The sequence below is a fragment of the Bactrocera neohumeralis genome, chromosome 2 (assembly GCF_024586455.1).
Source record: "Bactrocera neohumeralis isolate Rockhampton chromosome 2, APGP_CSIRO_Bneo_wtdbg2-racon-allhic-juicebox.fasta_v2, whole genome shotgun sequence".
Classification (NCBI taxonomy): domain Eukaryota; kingdom Metazoa; phylum Arthropoda; class Insecta; order Diptera; family Tephritidae; genus Bactrocera; species Bactrocera neohumeralis.
This window is the reverse complement of record NC_065919.1, coordinates 66,339,183-66,356,364: the sequence shown is the minus strand read 5'-3', so window position 1 is coordinate 66,356,364 and position 17,182 is coordinate 66,339,183. Positions and strand designations below refer to the sequence as shown.

General features: G+C 35.0%; 4 protein-coding genes across 4 annotated transcripts; 2 read left to right on the top strand and 2 right to left on the bottom strand.

Annotated features, from left to right (window-relative positions):
* Positions 1–36: 36 nt before the first annotated feature.
* On the bottom strand, positions 37–8,044 carry LOC126751750 (cytoplasmic FMR1-interacting protein). The gene is made up of 13 exons (XM_050462263.1): positions 7,960–8,044; positions 7,457–7,681; positions 7,207–7,386; positions 6,161–7,144; positions 5,424–6,091; positions 5,191–5,364; positions 5,017–5,135; positions 3,301–3,413; positions 3,011–3,210; positions 1,691–2,226; positions 1,531–1,625; positions 1,080–1,466; positions 37–1,024 (listed from the first exon to the last, which is right to left on the bottom strand). The coding sequence occupies exons 2-13, from the start codon at positions 7,661–7,663 to the stop codon at positions 815–817; spliced, it is 3,873 nt and encodes a 1,290-aa protein (XP_050318220.1). The 5' UTR covers positions 7,664–7,681; positions 7,960–8,044; the 3' UTR covers positions 37–814.
* Positions 8,045–8,397: 353 nt separating this feature from the next.
* LOC126751972 (programmed cell death protein 2-like) lies at positions 8,398–11,379 on the top strand. Its single transcript, XM_050462473.1, has 3 exons — positions 8,398–8,735; positions 8,982–10,123; positions 10,180–11,379. Exons 1-3 carry the CDS (start codon positions 8,628–8,630, stop codon positions 10,433–10,435), a joined length of 1,506 nt encoding a protein of 501 aa, XP_050318430.1. The 5' UTR covers positions 8,398–8,627; the 3' UTR covers positions 10,436–11,379.
* Positions 11,380–12,355: 976 nt separating this feature from the next.
* Positions 12,356–13,661, bottom strand: LOC126752052 (ubiquitin-like domain-containing CTD phosphatase 1). Its single transcript, XM_050462594.1, has 2 exons — positions 13,411–13,661; positions 12,356–13,326 (listed from the first exon to the last, which is right to left on the bottom strand). Exons 1-2 carry the CDS (start codon positions 13,610–13,612, stop codon positions 12,524–12,526), a joined length of 1,005 nt encoding a protein of 334 aa, XP_050318551.1. The 5' UTR covers positions 13,613–13,661; the 3' UTR covers positions 12,356–12,523.
* A 335-nt stretch (positions 13,662–13,996) lies between these two features.
* On the top strand, positions 13,997–16,891 carry LOC126751975 (F-box only protein 9). The gene is made up of 3 exons (XM_050462487.1): positions 13,997–14,926; positions 14,992–15,765; positions 15,821–16,891. Exons 2-3 carry the CDS (start codon positions 15,005–15,007, stop codon positions 16,509–16,511), a joined length of 1,452 nt encoding a protein of 483 aa, XP_050318444.1. The 5' UTR covers positions 13,997–14,926; positions 14,992–15,004; the 3' UTR covers positions 16,512–16,891.
* The last annotated feature ends 291 nt before the right edge of the window (positions 16,892–17,182 follow it).

The following is a 17,182-nucleotide window of genomic DNA, read 5'->3' as shown; positions in this document are numbered from 1 at the left end:
TACAAAACCCGCCTAATCGCACACAAAACACCTTCGTTTCGTTAGAAAATGTGTAAAACGTTTATTTATCAGCATTTTTTAAATATTTGGAATAATGTTTTGCCTACTCTGTCATTTATTAATTTGACGTAAATGCAATTGTTATGCGCACGCGTACTTTCCTTGCTTAACATTATGTTATTTAATTATCATTTAGCTCTCAGACTGCAGCTTAAACAATTCCATACAAGCGAAATTACTGAAAAACATTTTTGAACTTTTTTGTTGATATCTTTTTGCGCCATAACGGTACTACATAATAATGTGTGTGTAAATAATTGGTTATTATTGTAATTGTTGTAAACATGGTTTGCTATTTAAAGCCAAAAACATTTTCTTTTTGTTTGCCCGTTTTGTTTTTGTTTTTGTTGTGTAATCTTTGGCCTACTTATCAACTCACGCCCCGCCACTTCGCCTAGCATACAATAACCAATCAATCGTATATAAATTTGTTATATTTATATGATAATACTAGCGTAATGTTTGTATAAATAAATATTTTGTTTGAATTTGAGAGAATTTTTCATTGTTTGTGTATTCCAAGTATTCGTTTCTTGCATATTGTATATTATAATGAACTTTGTGTGTGTTTGTGAACGAAATGCCTACTGCTTAACTAATATATACGAAATATTTATAAATTCATTAAAGTTTATGCTTATATGTATGTGTACCTAGCATACCGTTACAATAGTTTATAATATTAATAATAATAATATGTTAATAATTAATAATAGTTATAGATAGAGGTTAATAATTAGAGTGGTGTATTCGCTCAATTGTTCGTCATGCTCTGACGCAGTTTGTTCGGATCTTGGTAGTGCGATGAAATCATCGTCGGATGCTGCGGCGGCGGAAAACAGCGCACGTGCTCCACGTTCGAGCCCTCGCCGTCGCCACCCTTCAGATATTTATTGAGTATAGCAAATATTTGTGAGTTTAATACTTGAAAGCGGCGAATGCGATCGACCATACGTTTCAGTTTCTACAAAAGCAAATTTCCTTTAATAAAAACAAAATTAAATTTCCTTTGCACTTACAATGCCCTTGACGTCTTCGTCCTTGCCGTCGACGCGTTGTACGCGCAGAATGTGATAGCAAAAATCTAAAGCCTCAAAACGTCGCTGTTGACCCAGCAATACGATCATGGCGCAGCCGGCCCAATTTAAGCCCTCGCCGAAGAGCTCCTCGATGGTGTACTCAGTGCCGCGTACCGGTATGCAGTAGACAAACTGCAGTGCCGACCATAAACGATGGAATTCCGAGCATTCGTCAACGTGTATGATGCCGTTAGCCGGCGGTGGCCCGCTCCAAACGGGATCGTCCAAATAGCTTTTGATGCGGTTCAGTATTACCTCGAAAATGCTCAGGCCACAGCAGAGGCGTTCGCGTGTTAATAAATCGCCTTCACGCGCGATCATCGCTTGCTGGAGGCATGGCATAATAATGAATAGATAATTAAAAAAATAATAAAATTAAACAAACACTCACTTTTGCATTGCCAATTTTCTCCACATTCGACACGATCTGCAGGTTTGCGAATTGCGCCTCGAAACGTTTCTGCTTGGCCTCGGGCTTTTCATTTTCTGCGCGGAGAGTTTCACAAAATTGAAAATGCATAAAAAATATTGAAGCTTTAAGCAATAAATACCTTTGCAGAACGGACGCGGGAATATATTCTGGAAGAGTGCCGCATGCAGCAGATCACACACTTCTTCCTGCGAGAGCGCCTGCTCGATGAGCAAGCAGAATATAATGCAATTGCCCAGCTCGCGGAAGGACTGGAAAAGATCGGTCTTAGTTTCGGGATACTGCACGATATCGGTCAGATGCGCCTGGTAGTAGCTGAGTACGCCCGGCGAGCCATACTCGCAGCGCGGCAATTTGCACGACTTCGGCATAGCGCCCATTAGGGTTTTGGTGAATTGCAGCAGCGTGCCCTGTATTTGCAGCTTCACGATATCTTTTAGTATGATGTCAATAACGACGGCGATGCCCTGATAGCCGAGCAACCGACACATGGCGTGGAAGTGTGGCGCACCGATGAAGCCGGTGTACTGACCATATTGCGTCGAATAGGCGGCATTCAACTGCTTGGAGCCCCACAGATAGAAGTGTGCCATTTGCGGTGGCTTCTCGCGTTGTATGGGCTGTGAGGAGGCCAAGTTGACTTTGCTACGTACGAAGCTGAGTACAGAGAGAAAATATTATTAGTATATATTGGAAAATAATATTAAAAAATAGAAAAATATAAGAAGAAGAATACAAAAATAAAAAAATATTAATAAAAAAAATATTAATAAAAAAAATATTAATAAAAATAAAAATATAAATAAAATAAAAAAAAAAATAAAAAAAAAATTAAAAAAAATTAAAAAAAAAAATAAAAAAAGGCAAATTAAAAATAATTAAAAATTAAAAAAAAATAAAACTATTTTTGAAAAATTACAAAATAAAAAAAAATTTAAAAAATAAAAAAAAAATATTTAATTAATTAATTAACTATTTATATGTAATTAAAATTATAAAAAAAATAAAAAAATGTTAAATAATAAAAAAATAAAAAAATAATATTTAAAAATTTAAAAAAATATATTTAAAAATTTAAAAAGAAAAAAAAATTTAAAAATTAAGAAAACTATTATATTTAAAATTAAAAAATAATAAAAATATTTAAAAATTAAACTATAAATAAATAAAGATTAAAAAAACATAACATAAATAAAAAATTAAAAAAATATAAATATAAAATAAATAAAAAAGATTAATAAATATAAAAAAATAATAATAAAACAATAAAAAAAATAAAAAAGAAAGGTTAAAAAAATAAACATTACAATAAAAAAAAAAAAAAAATAAAATAAAAATTTAAATGAAAATGTAGAAAAATGTAGTACTAGGTAATTGCGCTTTTAATTATAATTAAATAAAAATTTAATATTTAAAAGTAAAAGTTTAGTAGACAACCTACCGATTGGTGGCCGCATTGTAACAGTAGTTAACCAAAAAGTCATAATTCAATTCCACGAACACATGCAAAGTGATACGCCCATAAGGTGCCAAGACGTTGTGGTTTGCCTCCTTCACCATAGCATCGAAATTATCCAGCGCCAAGTGCTTGCTGAGCAATTTGTGGCAAATGCGGTTAGCCTCCAAAAGGCCCTCGAGTTCCTATGCATTACAAAGAAAAAAATCATTTAAAAATATCATTTATATTATTAGAATAAATTTCGCTAAGGCATGACGCGCAAAATTACTCACCACAATCCCCGTTATATCATTGCCTTCAAATCGACAGATCGCCAATTCAACACTTTTGTGCATATTTGCATTGATGCGCTGATTTATGAGCTTATTCAAGTCAATGGAACGACCTAGAGACAAGAGATATCAATAAATTGATATACATACATACATAGATATATTATTATATTGGAAAAAAAATAAATAACTAAATAATGAAGGAAAAAAATAACAAATAATGAATGAAATTTAAAAAAAGTAAAAAAAACAAACAATAATACAAAAACAATTATAACTGAAAAAACTAAATAAAAAAAATAATAATAATTAAATAAAAAAAAAATAATTATTATAAAATAAAAAATATAATTAAAAATACTAAAAATTATTAAAAAAAATAAAACTTTAATTAAAAAAATAAAAATTAAATAAAAACTTATTTTAAAAAGTTAAGTTATTAAATTTTTTAAAATATGAATAAAAAATAATAATTATTACTTTAAAATTTAATTAAAAAGTAAAAAGAGTATTAAAAATTAAATAATATATGTACATATAAAAATAAAAATAAATTCATTTAAAAATTAATTAAGTTAAAAAAAAATAAATAAAAAACATTATATAAAAAGTATTAAATAAAAAATATTAAATTAAATAAAGAAGGATAAATTAAAACAAATGGAGTTTGAATTTAATTACAAAAAACAACCAAAAATAAAAAAAAATATTAATTATAACGAATTAAAAAAAGGTAGATTAAAATAAATGAAAATTAATTTTAATTACAGAAAACAATTAAAAATAATAATAATATATATGTACATATGTATGTATGTAAGCGTTTAAAAGGAAAATTAAGTTTAAAAAAATTAAATAAATAAAAAATTAAATTAAAATAATATAAGAAAGATTTAATTTATATTAAAGGAAAATTATTTTGAATTAAAAAAATACATAAAAATTAATAACATTAAAAAGATCAAATGAAATAAATAAAAAAAATCATAAAAGTAAATTAAATTAGAATGCGTAATGCTGATTTTAGCTACAAAATAAACACTTTTTCTGAAAATCAATAATTCATATTTTTTATAAGGAATACTTTGTAATAGAGTTACAACAAAAAAAGATGTAGTGCTACCAGGATGCGTGTTTCTTTTTAAAAAATTATGCATTAAAAATTAATTTTTATTAAAAAACAAAAAAAAAATTAAAAAAAATAAATAAATAAAATAAATAAAAAAATTTATAAAAAATAATAATTTTTATAAAACAACAAATAAATTTTTATTAAAAAAAACATAAAATTTATTAAAAAAAAATTATTAAAAAAAAAATTAAAAAAAAAATTATTAAAAAAAAAATTATTATTAAAAAAAAAATTATTAAAAAAAATAAAAAAAAAATAAAAAAAAAATTATTAAAAAAAAAAAAAAAAAAAAAAAAAATATGAAATAAAAAAAAATAAAAAAAGGAAGTTTTTACTAAAAAAATACTATTGAAAAATTTAATCTCTTAAAAATTAAAAATCTTATATTTTAAAATGAATGAGGAACTTTTTTACTTTTTTTTTATCTTCATCAATCTGGTAAGTGGAATTAAAATTTAATTGTTTTTTTTTTTTAATCCCCATTAGCCATACGAAAAATTCGTGGCAACCTATAAGTTCACCATAACTTTAGCTGCTGATAACATTTATCTGACCACTATTGTATCTATATTGCGTCTACTAACCTAACAATTGCACATGCCGTTGCTTCAGCAGCGTTTCATAGCGGTTATTACGCGGATACGAATGAAAATTAAAGCCGAGCACCTCGCACTCCAAGCGAAAACGTTTGTCCAGAAAGATGCTAGAATAAAAAAAATAATAATAATACTTTCAATTCCTTTACGCCGTGCACATACCTGCCGGCCAATTGCTTGTAGTGTGCGAAAATCTGTTCGCTCAACTTATAAACGAATTGATCAAAGCACAAATTGACCTCGGCCTCTACTTCGTCATACAGAAATTGCTTGCGAAACACGGTTAAGGCATAATGTGCCGAATCATTGTACAAATCCAATGGGTATAGAACGAATCTGCAAATAAATTGTAATATAATAAATATGCTACTTGTTTCTACCACAACAACACGCACTCCATCATCGATGGCTCCTTCGTTTGCAATATGTGATCGGTTAATATCCATGGCATAGACATCTCAATCGGGAATTGTATACGCTTCTCCATAGTGATTAGATCTTTGCATTCCTCATTGTGTTGATGCTTCACCATGCACTTGTTCACTTTACGACCCATTGTCATTTCCAAGTAGAACTCACGATACCACAATTGTGAAAGATCGCAGCATTTTTGTAGCGTGTCGCTGAAGTTAAGCAGATAACTCCAATAGAATGAGGTTTTGTGAAACGTATCGATTTGCATGAGGCAATTGCCATCAATATCTTTACGCAATGTACGTTTGCCACCGCTTTTATCGGCGATTAGCGACTCCAGCATAGTACGCACCATATACAGCTGCGTCGATGATGGACCGACATTCAAGCGTGGCACTTGCACGCGAAAACCGCCATCCGGATCCTTCTTACCCTTCGCAGCTGGGTCGTCCGAGGGCTCATGGCCTTTCTGCCAATCGGCAGCGGTCTCGCGCACTGACATTATAATACTGCGTATCAAATCCTTTTTGTTCTTCACCGATTTACGCAGTGGTTCACGAAGCGTGAGCTGCACAAAGTCCTGCAGCTCCGCGTATATATTGCGACGTATCGCCTCGCACAGCACCGTCTCGATGCGTGCCATCAGAACCTGAAATATTTGCAAAAATTATGATAGCTAGTATATTAATTGGGGGTTAAGAATGCTATATGCGACTACCTGTAAGCCCTTGATCATTGCAATTACTTCGATAAGAGCGAATTTCTCTTCCGAAGTATAATTGTAGCGTGTTGCACGTTCATATTCCTCAGCCTCTACGGGACATTCTTTATTCTGATGATGATCTGTTGGATGCAAGAGCTTCCACGAGTACAATTCCGTTACAACACTGGTCCACTCAGAGAGCAATTGCAGTCCACGCAGCGCCAAATCAGATGTGGCACGATTTTCGGCATCTGTGGGATTTTCTTTCACTGTCGTAGTGACTTCGTTCGTGTAGCGTGCCAATTCAGAGATGTATTTAACGTGATCTTCACGTATTTGCGGCAAGTGCACCATCAAATCGGCTTGTGGACTAATTGCATTCGAACTGGACAAGGGCCATTTGCTCGAATCGTAATGTTTGCTACGTTTGATGTAATTAAAGGGTGCAATTTGCATATCACCAAATAATGGTACAACTTCCAAATTTTTGAAAATTCGATCTATGCGGTCCAAGCGTATTTTTTTCTTTTGATCCAATTTATTTATATTACAACCATCGCTATCCATGAGAAAGAGTCCGAAGCCCATTACTTTTACGAGCATGTGTTTTTCTTCGGGCGTCAAATACATTTTGGTTTCAAACATGTGCACACAAATGTTTACCACATCCGAGAGCAGATCTTCGTAGCCAATAATTTTTTCGAGTGTATCTTTAACGGTGTCCCGTATTTTATTTTGCGTGGCAAGAAACATGGACAAATTTTGTGACTCCTGCAGCGTGTGTGAATCGGACATCACTTTGAGAAATTGGGCCGCACGTCGATATGTACTGTAGTCATTTTTCACGCTCGATTTCATATTTTTCAATTCGTCCAAGACAGCAAACATGTTGATAAATTTGCCCAATGTTAAGAGATAAGCTTCTGATACGAAATCCTTACGCTTTTCTGTATGACACAGACGTTTCACCTCGCCTGAAAATGCTTCAATAGCTTTACGCTGCAAAATATTTTGGAATTATTTAACTATTACAGTGTAAGGTACTTTGTTTATTTACTCACTTGGAAGTACATGAAATTGAGTAATTTGTTTACTTCCGGTGCCAGTACCTCGACCGTTTTTTCATAAATTTCCACACGATTGGGTTGCTCATTGGATTTCGGTTGAGGTATGGCACGCGAGCAGCAGCGCCAAGTATAAAGCATAACAGCATGTTTCTGTCCCTCCTCAAGCAGAACGTTCTGCAAATAAATACATTAATATTTTATTTTTGAGTACAATTATATGTGCATATGTATATATGTTACTCACAAGATTAGCATGAGTTGTCGCTTCCTCAATATATTTTGCTATACCCGTTACAAATCCATTGCGATCTTCAAAGTTCGTGTCAAAATTGGCTTTATAGATGATTGAACAAGGTTGCGCCTCAATACAGGGCTGCTCATCGGGCAGCGACAGCTCGTCGAGTACTTCCACATTGGATAGCGCATCGGCCAATGTGATCTTTTCCGTCATTTTGCAAAGTAATTTACACTGCAACGAATTTAGAATGCAAATGAAAACATTAATGCGATGATGCAAGCATTGATGCTGTGCTCATTGTATGCAACAACTGCAAGTGCAAAAATCATCGATTGGAAACTGGGCGGGTCTCGCGTCGGCCAGCGAGACAAGTGTTTATATTACTGTTGCACGCTTTGATATGCCTTATTTTTGCTTATACTTTTAACGTGGCGCACATGGTACAATGGGAAACTGAACTTCAATGGTTAACACACACTTTTCGATATGTTTTCTTAACTTTTACTCACATTAAATTTTCTAAAATTGTTATTTATTTACGCGACTGCCATTTGATGTGTAAGCACAAACTGATAATTTTTTGACGTGCACAACACACACACTCACAATAAGAAATTTGTCAAATTGGAAATGTCATTCAGCAGTCAATGCCTGTGTTCATTGCATACTACATTACACTGAGAGTAACGGGTGATTGCCATTCCACTTAGTGTAATTTGGTATGTAAAATAATTTGGAACTCATACGAATTTTGAAGAAAAATTAAAAAATCTTTTAGTTTAAGAAACTAATAATTCTCATTACTGCAAGTAAAGCTATTAATTAATAAGTAAGTATATAACTGTCGTTTAAAATTAAAATAATGTTAATCGATTACTAAGAGTGAATAATCACAACGTGCAGTGAGCACTGCCAGTTTACGCACTTACATATCGAATATACTACTGAATACTGGCATACTTTTAGGATCACATTGTCGATTTATCCACTCGTGTTTTTCTCGCCTGCATTTGCTGCAAAAACTGAAAACAAGCAACTCAATATCATTAATCCTACCAATTAAACACGTATCCTTTACCCCTAAACATCCAGAGACTTAATGCAATATCATTTACAAGGCTCAGTTATAAATTTAAGTGAAGTATAATATCGCAAGCTACTAGAGATAAGTGAAAAAATGGCGAAAAACAAAAGTACTGTCTACCTTGGCTTTGAGGATGAGGAAATTACCAGCAAACATGGATCCATTTTAAATAGCACAGTGAACAAAATCGGAGGAACACCTGTGAGTATAACACTAATATGGTAAACTTCGCTCCTATTATATTAAACAAATTTGTTAAATTAATACAAAACATGAGCATAAAGTGACAGATTTATATCACTTGCACTGCGACTTCCGTTCTGTCGCCGCAGGCTCCGCTGTGATGCGACATGATGCGCAATGCTGACGCATCTATTGAAGAGTTAATTAAAATTGATTTTTCTTTATTACCAATATACTTATAAACTTTTCATCTCTTTCATAAAGGATTGGCCCACTGGTGAGATAAAAGTGCCTTCGTGTCCGCTCTGTGGCACAGCACGTCCACTGATCGTACAACTTTATGCACCCTTGGAGCAGTCCAAATTTCATCGCACTCTGTATGTGTTTGCATGTTTGAATCCGGCTTGTTCTCAAGATTGTAAGAGTTGGCTGTGCATTCGTACGCAGCATTTGGACACACCAAGTGAGGCAGAATTAATAAATGCAGTGCCTCCACCTCTGACAGCCGGTGGAGGTGGTGGAAAGAAAAAGAAGAGTTATAAACAAGCGGCAAATGCAATGCAGCCGCAAAAAATTGCATGGTGCAGCGGTGCCGATGACTGGGGTGAAACTGTGGAAGAGAGTTGCATAGTGGCAGACAGTGGTATTGAGCGTATGGATACAGGTGCTGATGAATTACAACATCAGAATGAGGAAAACGGTAATGTGGTTGGCAAGAATGATAACTCGCCCACACGTTCTGTGCATCTACCACGTGTAACCGACTCGGGAAATAGTGATGCTGATGAGGATGAGGATGACGATGAGAGCAACTCAATGGATAACGAACTTGTTTATGGCTTTGGTCAGCTAGATATGCAATCGCCACAAAATGCTGTTGAGGATCCAAATGCCAATTGTGCGGCTGGCAATGCGGCAGCCGCAGCTGCTGTGGAAGGCGGTGCGATGATGGGCTTTGGCGGCGCTACTGCTACCATCTGCGCCGAAATCGAGGGCGCTGAAACGGATGTAGTGCTGGTGGAGACACCTGTAAAGCCTGAACGTGACTTGATTGCACTTTTGAAGCACACTGCAACACCTGCGGCGCTTGGTCCACTCGCCAAAATTTCCGATGTCACTATAAAACCATTTTTTATCGCAGTGGATATGGAGCAGCGCCATAAACGTGGTGAATATGAAAACTATTGTGGCGCGCTATCAGCGGATCATATACGTGAATTATACCAGGAGTATAAGCGGCAGGACGAGGCGGCACATTCTCCGAATGGCGCTGGCGCGATTGGTGGTGGTGTTGCCGCTGCCGGTGATGATCAAGAGGCCTATGAGAAAGCTTTACCAGCACATGGTGATATAATTTTCCATCAATTCGTTAGTGTTATACAGGAAAACCCAGGACAAATCATAAGGTACTCAACTTATTAGTGTTGAATTAACATTTTTTTTAATATTTTGAATTTTTTAGATACTCACGTGATACACTACCCCTCTTGATGGGCCCATTATCTGAACCAATACCAAAGTGCGTCAACTGCAATGGCGAAACCATATGTGAGATCCAAATTCTGTCTACACTCATACCAAAGTTGCGTTTGGCGCAAAACAGCGAACCGGCACCCATAGAATACGGCAATGTTTTGGTGTTTACTTGCCTAAAATGCTGTTGGGATACACCAGACAAAATGCGCTACGAGCGTGTTATCGTACAAGCCGAACAATAAGTTTGCGTCGAAGTCAAATCGTGAAGACTCTTGAATAGCTCATTGTGGATCCTAATAACTAGCGGAATGCTTGATTTTATTTGTGAATTCCTTAGGTTTAGCTTACAATTAAACTAACTAAAGTACCCGTATTTAGGTCGGACGACATATTACAATGAAACTATTGAAACGTTAAATTACGAAAGTATGTACCTAGATGCGTTTACAAAGTGAAACTACTTCAATTAAAAATCTTATAAACACCCTCTACATGCATACATTTAGTCTAGTATACAATATATATAAATACTATGTATATTAGTCCACGTTGCTACAACGAACGCAGGACCTTTTAAAATAGCAAAAGAAAAATATGAGCAAACCAAAAGCTTATTTACCAGTTGAAAGTTTTAAATTATAACCATCAGACATTTGAGTAAAGATCATTGTAGCATAAATTTAAGCATAAAGTAACAGTACTTTCAGAAATGATTAGATAATAGGTTTCTCTCAGCGAGTTAGTTTTAGGAACAAAGCGAAGCTTGTCAATTTTAATAATCTATTTCAAATCAAATAAAACTAACGACTTTCGAATTAATATTTTTTATGTCTCCTACTCTTACACATTTAAAACCGTTTCTTTTCATTAAAAAGTGTTTGCAAACACAAAGCAATTTCGGGAAGTTAATCCAAACTTTAAAGCAATGTATTTAAGAGTATTTCATTTGTAAGGTACATAAATTGTATACTATTTATGCATTTATTTATTGTTGTATAGTTAATTTATGAATTTACATAGTTTTATTATTTATAGTTGTTGTTTTTTATGACAATCTTATTATATTAGTTTTAAAGCAAAAGATTATAATAATTTTCAAAAAGCTAAACTAATAAATAAATTTAGAACGTAATGCTCGAAGACTATGTAATGAAGTGGTAATAAAAGACGAGAAACTGAAAACGAATGGATTTTTTGTACAGTTTAGTTTAAATTTAAATTTCTAGTGATGCTAAGGGATCGTGCACAAGGCGTAATTCTTCCGGGCCACTACTTCTCCGGGCGTCCAATAAAAAAATTTCCATACAAGAACTTGAGTTGGGTCGTTTAGTTCGTAAGGCAGCTTTATTCAACTCCAAAACACCTGTTAGTTGACTGCATAGCAGTCTGCAGACGCAGAACAAAGGCCCTTAGATTCATGTTTCCAAATAGAGATCACATCGCCTCACTAGCACTTAGCAGTATATTGGAATTTATCAATTTGCTGGGGCTATGTGGGTCGTTGTGACTTAGAAGAGGGCTCAATAGATCTTAGGTCGCGGTGCGATCCTCATCTATTCATCTTATTTTTTCTTATAACAGTTATATGCTATAATGGTCCGATATCGGGGGTTTTCACGAACGATTGGGGAGAAAAGAACGTGTGGACAATTTAAGATCGAGATTTCAAAAACTTAAGAACTAATTCGCGTAGATACAAAAAGCGAACATGTCTAAATCGACTCAGCTCATCGTGCTGATCATTTATATATGTATGTATATATATTTCTTTGGCCTTATAGCAAACTTAATATACCACAAACACAAAACAACTTATTATTTATGAAACATTGACTTTATTTTATAATTATATTTCCATTAGCAACTAAAAAAGCTTTTCTTATTTGTGTTAGCTGTTTTAAATTTGTATTTCTCATTTCTTTTTATATTATTACTATATTAAAATTTTACAACCGTTTGCACAAAAAACTGACGTTTACATATACTTACATACATATATTACGTTTACCATATACATATACATATTTTATAAATTTATTTAATAACTAGCAGTTTGTAGTTTACCGAGCTCATTAAGAAAATCACAAAAGGAATTTAAATGCATTATGCCAGTTATATCTTAATTAATTAAAATTAGCTGTGTGTAAATGAAAAGTAAAAACTTCGTTGCTAAGCAGATGTGTAAAAACGCCGGAAATTTTATTTCAAATATCGCTTAGCTGTGCTGAGCGAAAGAGCTTAGCATCAATCAAACATCCATTTTATGTAGTAACGTACATTTGGGCTTTAAAAAACTGCTGCAATTCATTTCATTTTTGTTTTGCCTTTTATTATCGGTGTCTACGATGATCGTAATGCTGCCATTTGCGATGATTTAGTTTAGTAAAGTCGTCGCAATCATTTGCAATATCGCGCAGGTACTTCGAAAGCTTGACAAGTTCTTTGTCAGTATGTCGACTTATGTGTGCCTGGCGGAAGGGTCGTACACGTAAACCTGAACGAGGATTCATTAGAAAGTTACGTTGTATATCATCGAACATGATGGTATTTTTGGCACTATATTGCGGATATTGCCCCCAAATTAAACCGAGCGGTTTCACATCTACGACACCACGTTCAATCGTATATACTGAAATCATGGCAGTAGAGTCCAAGTAGAACATTATTTTGTAATTAGGATTGTTGCTTACACCTAGCAATTTCATTTTTTCCTCAATCCAACGCATACCAGTTGCCGACCATATAACAATATCATAATTTTCGTAACTAGATTCCAAAAATTCATGTAAATATGGTCGCATTAGCTCCGAAGCATTTTCGGCGGGAGATCGATGATCGAATAAGGTGTAATCAATATCAAGTACAAGCAAACGCTTCCCTTCCCTTGGCGGGTTAAGCTCAGTTATTTTATATTCTCTAACGCGTCGTTGTACTTTCGCCAAGTAAACGGGCGATTTCTCTACCAAGTCCTCTTCTTCGGCTACATCAAAATCATCTATCACCTCGGCAATATCATCAGGCAGTTGACATGCAATCTCTATAGCTGCCTCAGTCGAGCCTACCATCATTAATTTGAAGTTGGGTTTCAACTCCAAGTCACAAATTTTAGTATCATCAGGCGCCACTTTGTTTTCTGCATATAATAATTACAAACCGTTATATGTATGTCATATTTTTGATGCATAATGCATAACGGACATGACGGTGTTTAACCTACCTTTATACTTGAGATTTATCAATTTTTGCCGCTCCGGTCTCACCTGTGTGAGTTTGAAGATTTCATGGCGCAGCACAGCCACAGTATCCTGATCGGTTAAATCTGTAATTGGATATTCTTTGCCACCCCATTTTACAATGATCGAAGCTTGGAGTATTTCACTAACTTTTTTGGAAGTTGACGGTTCTGGCTCGGTTGCCATTGCGAAGTGCAATTTTATGCGAATTCGGAGCGCCGGGTAGAAATACAAATCCACAACAGAGGAACAAAAGAAACAAATAGGGTTACCGTGATTTGCACACTTTGAGAGCCGTACCAATAGGACATTCGCCTATATTTATGTTTTGTTTAAAACAAATATTTATTGTTTTATTGAATTGTGTTCTGAATTTCATTAGGACTTTTTATTTCTTGTTTTAATTTAAATTGAGAAGAAAGCTTAATCGGATTTCTTATGGACAACAAAATTTGTCCATATATATGAGGAGATCTTTAAATTTGAACGAAATGTTAAACATTTTTTTAATTTCCCCGAAAGTGTAGTCACTGTCAACTTTTCGCGCAACAATCAGCGCTGTCAGCTGTTAGCAAAGTTGTCGACGTCAATATATTTGTTGTTTTGTTTTGATCACACCGTAAATAGCCATTTTGATGTAATCGAATTCCGGAAAAGAGTGTAATAAAATTTTATACGATGGATTCAGCGATAACCGGAGAACAGTTTACCGCTTATAAAACACAAGTGCAACAATTGTAAAGTGTGGGAATCCTTAAGGAGTCAAGGACACAAGAAGCCGAGTACATGCATGTACCTATACCTACTTAATAGTGAAAATTGTTAATGCGCATTTGGAAAGCGCAGGTGAAAAGAACCGAACTTCTGACAAAAAATATTTAATAACTAAAGTTTTGCTTAATATAATATATAAACGTCTTTTAAACATTTAAGAAACTACAGTGCATCGTTCTTAAATAGCCAAACAAAAATTTTGGTGCCTAAGAAAAATATTTGAGAATTTAGCTTTGAAGAAAGTCGGCTATTTTTGAAAGTGAAGTGTTGTGTATCTTTTAACCTTGACATTGATTGCCCGAAGCCTATAATGGCCAATTGCTTTGTGATTACGCCTAAAGTGTCGCCGGTTCTATATCTCTTCACCGCCAAGTTCTCCAACGTGTCAGCTATCGTAGCCGCCGCTGCGTGCGAAATTTTACAATTTAAGTTGAAGTGCCGCCGCCTCCTGGTGTCCGCAGTGTGCCAACAATATTCGCGACCCTTCATCATACGATACAGCGACCGTGAACTAGCCGAACACGCCTAAATTGCAAGCGCAACTTCTGTTCGAGCAGTTCGAACGCCATAATCTAATATTTAGCAAAAATAAAAGTATTAAGCAAAACATTAATACAAAACAGTGTGCAAAAAAAAGTTAAATTTATATTGGTACCCGCATAATTTCACAACCTAATCAGCGGTGCGTAAGCCGATAGTCTCTTCTTCTTAGCGCGCACAGATAAGGTACATATGTAAAACATATACAATGCACATGTTATTTATTTTCAATGAGTGTTTTTGCTTATTAGTGTAGAAATAATCATGTCGAAACCGGTACCTTTACTTGGTGGAGAAGAGGATAATGTGAGCCGACAACCGTCAACTGTATCGCAACCGACAGCAGAAATGAATGACATGGATTCACCATTACATACATTTACTACCGACATACGCGTAGAGCTGGAAGAGTTTCGTGACAATTGGCAACGTGAGCTGAAGGGTCAGAGTGAAACTGTAACATCGAACAGAACCGTAGAGCAAAAGCAACAGTTGACCAATAATGTCACCGATGTTGATCAGCATAAGCTGGCAGAAAATCTATTCCGCAGTGCCGTGGAGCTAGAACAGCGAGGCAAGGTTTATGATGCTGTGCCACTATACCGAAAAGCTGTGCAAATCGTACCGGACATTGAATTCAAATACTATGAACTACAGAAGAAAAAGTCGACAGCCGCTTCGAGCGGTAATAATGCAGACGGTATTCGTTTGTTAGAATCTGTGCAAGCAAAAGAAAATGCAGATGAAATAGCAGATAATGAAGAGATTATTGAAGATTTATATGAGAAGTTTCAATTGGACTTGGCGGGTGCCGGTGGAAGTTTACTACAGAGCAGCCGTGATCCGAGTGTAATTAGTACGGAAACACATATTTCTGAATTACCGCCGGAAATATTGTTGTACATCTTACGTTGGGTTGTATCGGCGCAGTTGGATATGCATTCGCTGGAGCAATGCGCTACTGTCTGCAAGGGACTGTATTTGTGTGCGCGCGATGAGGAGCTGTGGCGTTTAGCGTGTGCCAAGTAAGCCATGAAATTAAAAATCTATGACAAAATAGTAACCTCATATTTTAAACAGAGTGTGGGGTGTTAATCTTGGTTCCTTGGGTGAACCAGTTAGCCGGTCAGCTGAACACCTAACAGAGACTACAGACACAACCCCCATTGTGTACACTTCGTGGCGTCAAATGTTCATCATGCGTGAGCGTGTTATCTTTAATGGCTGCTACATAAGCAAGACAACCTATTTGCGTATGGGCGAGAACAGCTTCCAGGATCAGTACTACCGTCCGGTGCAGCTGGTTGAATATTATCGCTATGTACGATTTTTAGGGGATGGACGTGTGCTCATGATGACCAGTGCCGATGAGCCAGCACAGGGTGTGAATAAGCTAAAGAATGTGAATCAATTGCGCCCGGAAGTGCTCTGTGGCCATTATCGTCTCTACGGTGACTCTATAACTATTATGCTAAAGAAACAACAACAACCGTCACATAGTAACCACCATCAATATGCGCGTCATCGTCGCGGTAGCATGGCTATATTCAACGATGAGCCAAATTGTACAAAATATTGTATTGAATTTCGTATAACAAATACGACAAAGCGCAAATATGCACGTCTACTATGGGTGCACTATTCCGTGGTGCAAACGCGTAATAAAGTGGAGACTTCGTCACAGTTTGAATTGACGCAGTCAAAGTATCCACCGCTGTGGTTCTCGCCGGTTCGCAGCTACCACTTGGATACCGATGCGCCGATCGCTTAAAAGCGCAACTTACAAACAGTTGTGTATCCAGAATAATTAAGTAAATTGAGATTTTTCTGCGTACAAACATACACAGTCGTAATATATACTTATAATACAAAACATGAATTAATTTTAATTAAAATAAGTACTCCTTTAAATACATAAAAACTAAAAAGGGGAAATATGCGGTGGCTAAACGGTTGCTATATATGGTCTACTAAGTATATAATACTATATTTATTAATACACACAAACTATATTTGTAGAGGCTAGTCTTTAAAGCTTGAATACTGGAATTTTCTAATATTAAGTATGGGACTCGTTAAGTCTGGATTTTAGTTTCCTATTGGCTGTTGATACAAAATATTCATATAATAAAATTATCACATAACCTAAAATTGCTGGGTTCGAACAATTTGTGTGCTGCAAGAAATATGCATAGAGGTAAATTTTTTAAAGAAAAACAACAAAACAAAAAATTTTAGCATCGTTTGCATTGAAGTTATAATATCCTTCACAAATACAAAAGATTCCATACAAGCACTTGTTTTTAAACGCGCAGTTTGTATGATAGCTATATGTTATATGCAAAAACAACAGCAACAACAAAATTTTTATCCGCCCAAACTACCTGAGGACAACAACATAATAATAATAATCACTGCCAAATTTCGTGAAGGTATCTTGTC